Source organism: Mus caroli, chromosome 14 (genome assembly GCF_900094665.2).
Source record: "Mus caroli chromosome 14, CAROLI_EIJ_v1.1, whole genome shotgun sequence".
NCBI lineage: Eukaryota > Metazoa > Chordata > Mammalia > Rodentia > Muridae > Mus > Mus caroli.
In genome coordinates, this window is record NC_034583.1 from 56,375,749 (window position 1) to 56,385,225 (window position 9,477).

General features: G+C 38.9%; 1 protein-coding gene across 1 annotated transcript in view; it reads right to left on the reverse strand.

The window, feature by feature from the left end:
- Fzd3 (frizzled class receptor 3) overlaps positions 1–9,477 on the reverse strand; it is a 71,374-nt gene that overhangs the window by 37,583 nt on the left and 24,314 nt on the right. Inside the window, exon 4 of the mRNA XM_021181966.2 lies at positions 6,029–7,046. Coding sequence (XP_021037625.1) covers positions 6,029–7,046 — 1,018 coding nt within the window. The remainder of the gene's footprint in view (positions 1–6,028; positions 7,047–9,477) is intronic.

Genomic DNA, 9,477 nt, shown 5'->3' on the forward strand with positions numbered 1-9,477 from the left:
AAAAAAAAAAACAAAACAAAATAACAAAAAGAGCAAAACAACAACAAAATTGTGTGTATAGAAAAAAAAGTTTTAGAAAATCTATCTGTGGAAAAAAAAAGATCAGATTTAACTTACATTAAAACTTAAAAACAAACAACAAAAAGATCCTAAACAAACAAAAATTCCAAATCACAAAAGCCCGAAGAGGCAACCCATGAAAGCAGTGTATAAAGGTAACAAACAGGCAAATCACAGGGGAGAGGCCACAGCCTGATAGGCACATAGACATCTCATCTCATCTCATCACTAATACAGGGATGCAAACACTGCAGCAAACCTTCCATGTCTGATACCCATAGAAGGGAGACACATGTCTGAATGTAAATTAAAATAGTAGAGGATTCAAAAGAATCCTACAATGCAACAACTGCAGACTTTGGTAAATAACCTGTAGAGACCAGGACAGTGTGTTACAAACGATGTGGGTTATGGATGAAGAGGAATATCATTTTAAAGAAATGGTAACAGAGGTGCTGGGGACATAGCTATGACGTTACCACAGTCAGTGCTCACAGATGATGAGTGACAGTTTCTCCTTTGCTTTGTGGTATAGTCTGTACTTTTATCTTTGTAAGAAATATTAGCTACTATCTTTAAAACTAATAATTTATAGGCTAGGGAAAATAATAATTGAACTTCTATTGATTTTCCTACCAGACTGGGTTACTAAAACGTCTTAATACAATCTTCAGACCTGAAAGTAAAAGAAAGAGGTAGCTGAGTCACATTAGCTGCTTCCCTATCTATATTACCTAGGATTCAATTATACGTCGTTGTAGGGCTAGTAAAGAAACCATGCTTGGCTGTAGGGCAGTCTCTTACGACATCAGGGCAGGGAAGTTGTCAATCTCAGCATCTACTGTCAGCAGTGACAGAGGCACAGCCCAGCACTGTAGCTATTTCTTTAAGATGGCCTTTCTTCTCCATCTCTGTATCCACATCCTTACTGCTATTATTCACTAATTTACAGAATATGCTCTCAAATAGTTCACTAATAGGAAGAAAAGATACAAGAACACCAAGCCCTTTAGTATGAGGTGTAAACGTTTTAAAAGTGTTTAGAGACCTGACAGATCTCATTAGATACAGAAAAGTTCCTTGACAAAATCCAAAACCTCTTCATGATAAAAGTCCTGGAGAGATTAGAGATACAGAGACATAATCAATATAGTAAAGGCAGTTTACAGTGAGCCCACAGGCATCATCAACTTAAATGGAGAGAAACTCCAAAGCAATTCCACTAAAGAAACAAGGGTGTACATTTTCTCCATATCTATTCAATAAAGTACTTCAATTTTTAGGTAAAGCAATAAGATAACTAAAGGAGATCAAGGCAATAGAAATTAAGAAGGAAGAAGTCAAGGTACTGTCATTTGCAGGTGATATTATAGTATATATTACTAAACCTAAAAATTCTACCAGGGAACTTGTATAGCTGATGAACACTTTCAGCAGCAAGATGGCCAGATACGAGATTAATTAAAATAAATAAATAAACAAACAAATAAATCAGTAGCCTTTTGATATACAAGTGACAAATGGACTGAGAAAGAAATCAGAGAAACAACATGCTTCATTATAGCCACAAATTATATAAAATATCTTGGGAGTAACTCTAAACAAGTAAAGGCAAGACATATTAAAAACTTCAAGTTGTTGAAGAAAGAACTTGAAGAAGAAGGTCTCAGAAGATGAAAAGATCGCCCATGCTCATGGATCGGTAGGATTAGAATAGTAAAAATGACCATCCTACCAAAAGAAATCTACAGATTCACTGCAATACCCATTAAAATTCCAATACAATTCTTTACAGACCTTGAGAAGACAAGTCTCAACTCTATATGAAAAAACAAAAAAACCTAGGATAGCTAAAATAATAGTATAGTAAAAATAAAATAAGAACAATAAAAGAAGTGGAAACAACCTAGATGTCCCATGACAGAAGAATGGATACAGAAAACATGGTTCATTTACACAATGGAATACTACTCAGCTATTAGGAACGAGGACATCCTGAGCTTTGCAGGCAAATGGATGGAACTAGAAAATATCCTGAGTGAGGTAACTCAGATTCAAAAGGACACTGTCAAAAACTCTGACCCAGAATTGTTCCTATCAGGAAGAACTGCAAGGACAAAAATGAAGAGACTGAGGGAAAGGAGGTCCAGTGACAGGCCCAACTTGGGATCCAGCTCAAGGGAAGGCTCCAAGGCCTGACACTATTACTGATGCTATAGTATGCTTACAGACAGAAGCATGGCTGTCCTATAAGAGGCCCAAAAAGCAACTGAGACAGGTGCAAATAGATACTTACATCCCAATGGACTGAAGTTGGGGACCCCTGTGGTTGAATTGGGGAAGGACTGGAAGAACTTGAGGAGAAGGGTGACCCCAAAGGAAGACCAGTTGTCTCAACTAACCTGGACACCCGAGGTCTCTCAGACACTGAGCCACCAACCAGGCAGCAAGCACTAGCTGGTCCGAGGCCACCAACACATATACAGCAGAGAACTGTCTCAGTGAGAGAAGAAACACCTAATCCTTGAGAGACTTGAGGCCCCAGGGAGTAGGGAGGCCTGGTGGGGTGAGGTAGGGTGGGGTCATCCTCTTGGAGACTGGGGGAGAGTTGGTGGGGGCAGAAGGGATGGGATGAAGAACTGTGGGAAGGTACACCAGGAGGGGGAATACCACTGGACTGTAAAAAAAGATTAAAGACAATTAAAAAGAAAAGAAAAACCAAACCAAAAAACAAACAAAAATGAGGTACAGGGCTGGAGAGATGGCTCAGTGGTTAAGAACACTGTTTGCTCTTCCAGAGGTCCTGAGTTCAATTTCCAGCAGCCACATAGTGACTCACAACCATCTGTAATGGGATCTGATGTCCCCTTCTGGTGTGTTTAAAGACAGCTACCATGTACTCATATACATAAATAATTCTTTTTTAAAAATGAGGTACAAATCTAAACGGAATTTTCAGTAGATGTATCTCAAATGGCTGGGAAACACTTAAAGAGATGTTCAATAAAAATGACTCTGAGATTCCATCTTACACCCGTCAGAATGGCTAAGATCAAAAACTCAAGTGACAGCGTCTGCTGCTGAGGATGAGGGACACAGGAAGCACTCCTCCATTACTGGTGGGAGTGCAAACTTGTCCAGCTACTATGGAAACCAGTTAATTCTTCAGAATCAATCTACCTCAAGACCCAGCTATACCAGCATTCCACTCTCGGACATACACCCGAAGGACACTCCCTTCTATCACAAGGGTACTTTTCAACTATGTTTATAGGAGCTTTATTTATAATAGCCAGAAACTAGAAATAATCTAGATGCCCCTAAACAGATAAATGGATAAAGAAAATATGGTGCATTTACACAATGGGGTATAACTCAGCTATTTTTTAAAAAAATGAAATTTGCAGGCAAATGATGGAACTAGAAAAATATCATCCTGAATGAAGTTAACTCAGACTCAGAAAGATAAATATGGCAAGTATTCACTTATATGTAGACATTGGCCATTAAGTAAATGACAACTAAGCTATAAATAATCCAAAGAGCAAAGAGGTTATATAACAAGGAGAGGTCTGGAGGGGACGCGTAAGTCTCCCTGGGAGGGGAAAATAGATTTTACAAGTGGACTTGAGGGGCCCGAGGATGAGATTGCTGTGGGTGAAGTGTGGTGGAAGATGGGGTGGAGGTGTGAGAATACTAGGAGGGACAGCTGGAATTGGGAGGCATTTGGAGGATGGTGTGGAAACCTAGTTCAGGGAAAATTTCCTGGAATCTATGAAAGGCAGTCCTAATGAGGGATATAGGGGCTCAGGTGGCCATCTCTTGTAGCCAGGCAAAGCTTCCAGTAGCGGGACAGGTTTGCATTCAACTGAGTTGGCCAAAGGGGTCCCTGAAAAACCCCAAACAACCCAGGTTGCTGTTGAGACATAGGATGACTCTCCACAAACTGACGGCAGGGCTCCATTTGCCAAGGATAACATGTACACAACTCACTGAACATGGATAAGCTGAGCTGGTGCCTACATGGAACTTTTACCCCTATGCTCTTGTCTCTGGTGAAGGAAAGTACTTTGCAGTACTGAAAGAGAAATGTGGACACCAACTCAGCCACAAAACTTGTGAGAGTAGCCAACCAATATCTAATTTGACTTAAAGCCCACTCCATGAGAAAGAATCCACACCCAAACACTGCTTAGATAGCCAAGAACCAAAGACTAGATAGCTCAGAGACAGAAGGTAAAACCAAACACCACTGGTCTGAAAAAAAATCAGTAAGATGATTTCTAATGATATTCAGCTATACTTATAGATCAGTGCCATATCCAGTCATCATCAGAGAGGCTTCCACTGGCGGTAGATAAGAACATATGCCGAGACCCACAGCCAGACATCATGCAGAGACAAAGTCTAAACTGGAGGTCTCCATCAAATCCCCCTCTCCACCTCCCACAAGTCCAGGCAATCCTACAAAAAAGGCGGGAAGATTGCAAGAGCCAGAGTGATAGAGGAAACAAGAACAAGGCCCTCTGAATCAATTAAGCAAGGTGCATATGAGCACACAGAGACTGAAGCAGCAAGCACAGGGCCTTCATTCGTCAATCAGGTTCTCTGCGTGGACACTATAGCCATTAGCTGGTATCTTCGTGTGATTCCTTAGTGTGAGAACAAGTGTGCCCACTCTTGGGACTCTTCCTCCTACTGGACTGTTGTGTCCAACTTCAACTTGATAAGTTTTACTTCATTTTATATTTTATTTTGTCATGTTTGATTGTTATTATCTCTTAGGGAGAGAAAACTATAATCAGGGTATATTGTATGAGAATAAATTCCAGTTTCAATAAAAGAAAAAAAAAGTTCTTGCTCTCAAAGAGTTCACTGTCTAGTAGGAAGAAAAGATACATGAACACGGCCCTTTAATCTCAGATGTAAGTACCTTTAATAGTATTTAGAGGTCTGAGAAATGCCAGGAGGTACAAATGGCTGGTACACTTAAAAGACAGGGAATAGATGTAATGGCAGAACACTCTCTTAAGAAAACTCCTTGTGAGGGGCTGAGAGACCGCTCAGCAATTAAAGCACTTATTGCTCTTGGAGAGGATCCAGGTTTGGTTTTAGCACCTACATGATGGCTCACAACCACCTATAACTCCAGTTCCAGTGGATCTAAAGCTCTTTTCTGAACTCCACTGGCACTAGGCACACATATGGTGCATATATGTATGTATATACTGGCAAAACATTCATACACATAAAATTAAATAAACAAAACTTTTAAAAATAAGGAAAAAAAACCTCCTTTTAAAAGGAAGCAGATCAGGTGCCATCTAGAGGATACAAGCTGTTTTCCTAGGACTACCAGCTGGTCGGTCACACATGAAGCATGGCAAGTCATTCAGTACTTCGAATATTCAAACAAAATCGACATGTATAAAGATTTAAATTATATACACAAACCAAATAAATGATTCTTAAACTTCTTTCTAGATCAAAAGTTCTGATTATGTGACTCTTCAAACTAAAAGGTACATCACAAAATATTCAGTATGCAAACAAGAAAAATAATGCCAAGAGAGTTTATGTAATTGAATTGTTATTTCTGTAAAACTGTTCAAGCAATTACTAATCTGACCACCAAGAAAATATCCACAGAAGACCCTTATCTCAGAGTTAAAACAGTTTTCTCCACTATAAAGCCTGACTTCCAAAGAATCAATACATCTGTGGTAATGGAAATAAGTTACTTTAAGTTCCTAGTATGGAAATGTAAATCATGTTTTAAAATGAAAGCCTATACAAATATGTGTGTTATATACTCACTATATTTATCAATTACTTCACTTTAAAATTTCAACGTGCATGCTTAATGTTCATGAAGAATTAGAAAGAAAACGGTAGGAAAGATCCCCTCCTTATAGTAACCCTCTTTTTATTCCCTCACATTCTGAGAACTGTAGCAAGGTTCCCTTACCTGGTACGGACATGGAATGTGATACTCTCTGCAGCGTTCCTGGATCCATGTTGTCTCCCAGATGCCGCGGTAAGCTTGCTCATAAAAGTAACATCCAATTACAACCAAGAGTGGCACAAGGTAGAGAATGCTGAAAACACCAATCCGAATCATGAACTTCACTAACTTATCTTGGTTTTCCTTTTCTAATGGGATCTCAATCCGAACTCTGTTTAGGGATATAATGCCGGCTAAAAGGAGAGAGACCCCAACTACCACATACAGGCAGAGGGGAGCGAGAACGAAATATCTTAACGCATCAACGTCGTAGAGGCCGACAAAACACACGCCACTAATATTGTCACCTTCAATTTTATTCATCGCTAAAAGGATGATAGTTAGAGTTCCGGGGATGCCCCAGGCACTGGCATGAAACAGCAATGCTTTCTTCTCAATAGCTTCACTGCCCCACTTTGGCACAGCTGCTAAAAACCATGTGATGGTAAGAATTACCCACCATACACTGCCAGCCATAGTGAAAAAATATAGTACCATAAAGAGCATGGTACAGGCCTTATTGTGAGATCCTTGTGTCACTGTAGAAGCCTTATACTGTGCAGGGCTAGATGCATTGCAGGCTACTCGGTCCTCCAGCAAAAACCCAATGAAGAAAATTAATGACACCATCATGTAGCAGACTGCATAAAATATGATAGGTCTTTCAGGGTAACGGAATCTTGTGACGTCAATTAGAAAGGTTAAAAAAGTAAACAACGTGGCAGAGAGGCAAATGATTGAAATCAGGCCTATGAAATAGCGAGCAAATGACAGTTCTTCTCTCCTGAAGTACATATTGGGACATGGTGGTGAACAATCTCGCACGTGCAGAAAGGAATAGCCAAGATCAGGATCAATTTTCAACTCTCGGGGACACCAAAAACCATAGTCCCTCTGCACTGCAACTGGGGCTCCTTCAGTTGGATCTCCAACTAAATTCAAATCCACAAGTCGGGGATATGGCTCATCACAATCCGGAAACCTAAAAATCAAAAGATGAGAACCATAGTTACTTCCAGGGAAATCTGCTGTTACTTACGATTTCAATTTCTAAATTTAGCACCTACGACCTCATCTATTCACTTAGGATAAATAGAAATAAAGAAAATGGCAATATCTGGGGAACTTCAAACATTTTAAATTGCATTAGTCTTAAAATTAAATTTGTTTTACTTTCAAAATCGGTACTCCATTAAAACAGTCAACCCAGTTATTAATGGTAAACAGCACATACACGGGATGTGTACTTAGTACAATCTTTGTAGTTTCCAAACGTGAAATATGTGTGCATGTGTATGTGCAAGTATATTGTACCAAAAGAATAACTAAAAGTTTAAATATAATATTTAAAAATCTCCCTTTAATGCTTCCTTAAATGTCCACGGTGCTGTGAGTTAGATCAGAAATAAACAACCTCACAGATGACTTTTAAATTTCATGCACACTCTCTACTTTCTATGGGGAGGCAAAGCTAGGTTTAGGATCTAGAGCTTCTATGAATGCTGTGCAAGCACTCAACCACGTAACTGACCCCCCAGCCCAGTCCCTGTTTATCTTCCTGGGTAACTAAAGGGCACTAAGGTCTTTAATGTCTCCTCACTTTTTCCTACCATCCTGACAACTTCTCATCAATACATTGTACCCTTAAATTCAGTTATTGCCAAACATGGATATGCATAAAATTAAGGATTTTTTAAAAAGAAAACTCTATGTACCTATCACCACAAATCTTATTTCAGAAAGCTACAATGTCCTCCTTAGGATTGCTTTCATTATATCCCATAGATTTTGGTGTGCTGTATTTTCATTTCCATTTGGCTCCAGGCATTAAAAAGATTTCCTTCTTGATTTCTTCAACAACCCACTCAACATTCTATAGTGTATTGTTTAATCTACATGAGCCTATGTATTTTGTAATTTCTCTAGGTGTTCATTTCTAGCTTTATTTAATTATAATCAGATAGTAACTATTTTAATTTTCTTATTTTGCTGATCCTTGTTTGTGAGATTCCAGGGAAAGTATACAAGAAAGCAAAATCTGAACCCTGTAAGGAACCTAACACAAGGGACACACAGGAAGAGCACGCAAGAAGGAAACAAGACCCACTGGTCTGATACAGTGAACACAGCAGCTCTGAGAGGATACTCTAAGGTTTAATTTAGATTCTAAATAAGATACAAGTTTAAATAAATGCCAGGAACTTAATTCTTAAATTTGTCTTAAATATCTCAATTTTAACATGCCTGAAATGTATTTCTTTTGTTTTCTTAGTTCTCTGCAAGTTCTCTGTTTGCTTTCATCACTCAATCCCTATATCCAATCAGCTATGAACTCTGCTGCTTTCAGATCTGCCTCACTCTTACTACCTCCCCTGGCTCTGTTCTTGGTTTTTAAATGTATTAATAACTATGTGCCAAATGGGCTCTCTGCATATACTTTTGCTCAGGTTGAATCTGTCTTCCATATTGCTCTCTCTTAGATTACTTAGGCTGAGTTACATGAATATATTTATCTAACAAGCATAAATTAAAAAAACTATGGAGCGTTTTCAGTGAGCTAGACTCTTGTAGATGATAAAGACAAACAATGAACAGTCCCTGCCCATATCGAGCTAAAATTCTATCAGCCAAGGTGCTGAAGGGACCAAGAGAATTTTTTTTTTAAAACCAGGACAAATAGTTACAAATAACGAAAAGAATAGCTATGGCTTGGCAAATAAATACACAGTGTATTAATGTACAAGAAATGGGTCAGAGCACTTCACTTGGAGATCTAAACAAGTACAGAGGATAGAATGAACTGAGATTATCAACAAAAATATTATTTCAAGTGATAGGTGACAAAGCTTACACTAAGTAATGGAAAAAGCAGAGTGTGGGGAAGAAACGGAGGATGTCCGTGAAGCCGAGGAATGAGTCGAATGGCCTGAATGCCCTCAAATCTCATGTGCTGAAATGTAATTCTCACTCTAGTGGTACTAGTTACGAGGGCAAAGTCCTCCTGGATCTGAGGAGTTTGCCTTCTTGCTTTCTAGCCCTTTTACTGTGTGAGGATACGGTATATGCCTCCTCTAGCTACTATCAGATCACAGTCAAAATTACTTTAAAGAAGAAATGAACAGTTTTTAATGAAAATTGTGAAGCAGCCTAAGTAATTATCAATAGGAGATAACTTTAGGATATTAACACAGTTAACTATCAAATACTAACTTTTAATAAGTAATTACAAAAATGAGCCAAACCTACATATAAACACACACACGCACACAGAGAAAGAGAGAGAAAAGGGAAAAACATGGGGCTGGAGAGATGGCTTATCAGTTAAGAGCACTGACTGCTCTTCCAGAGGTCCTGAGTTCAATTCCCAGCAACCACATGGTGGCTCACAACCATCTGTAATGGGATCTGATGCC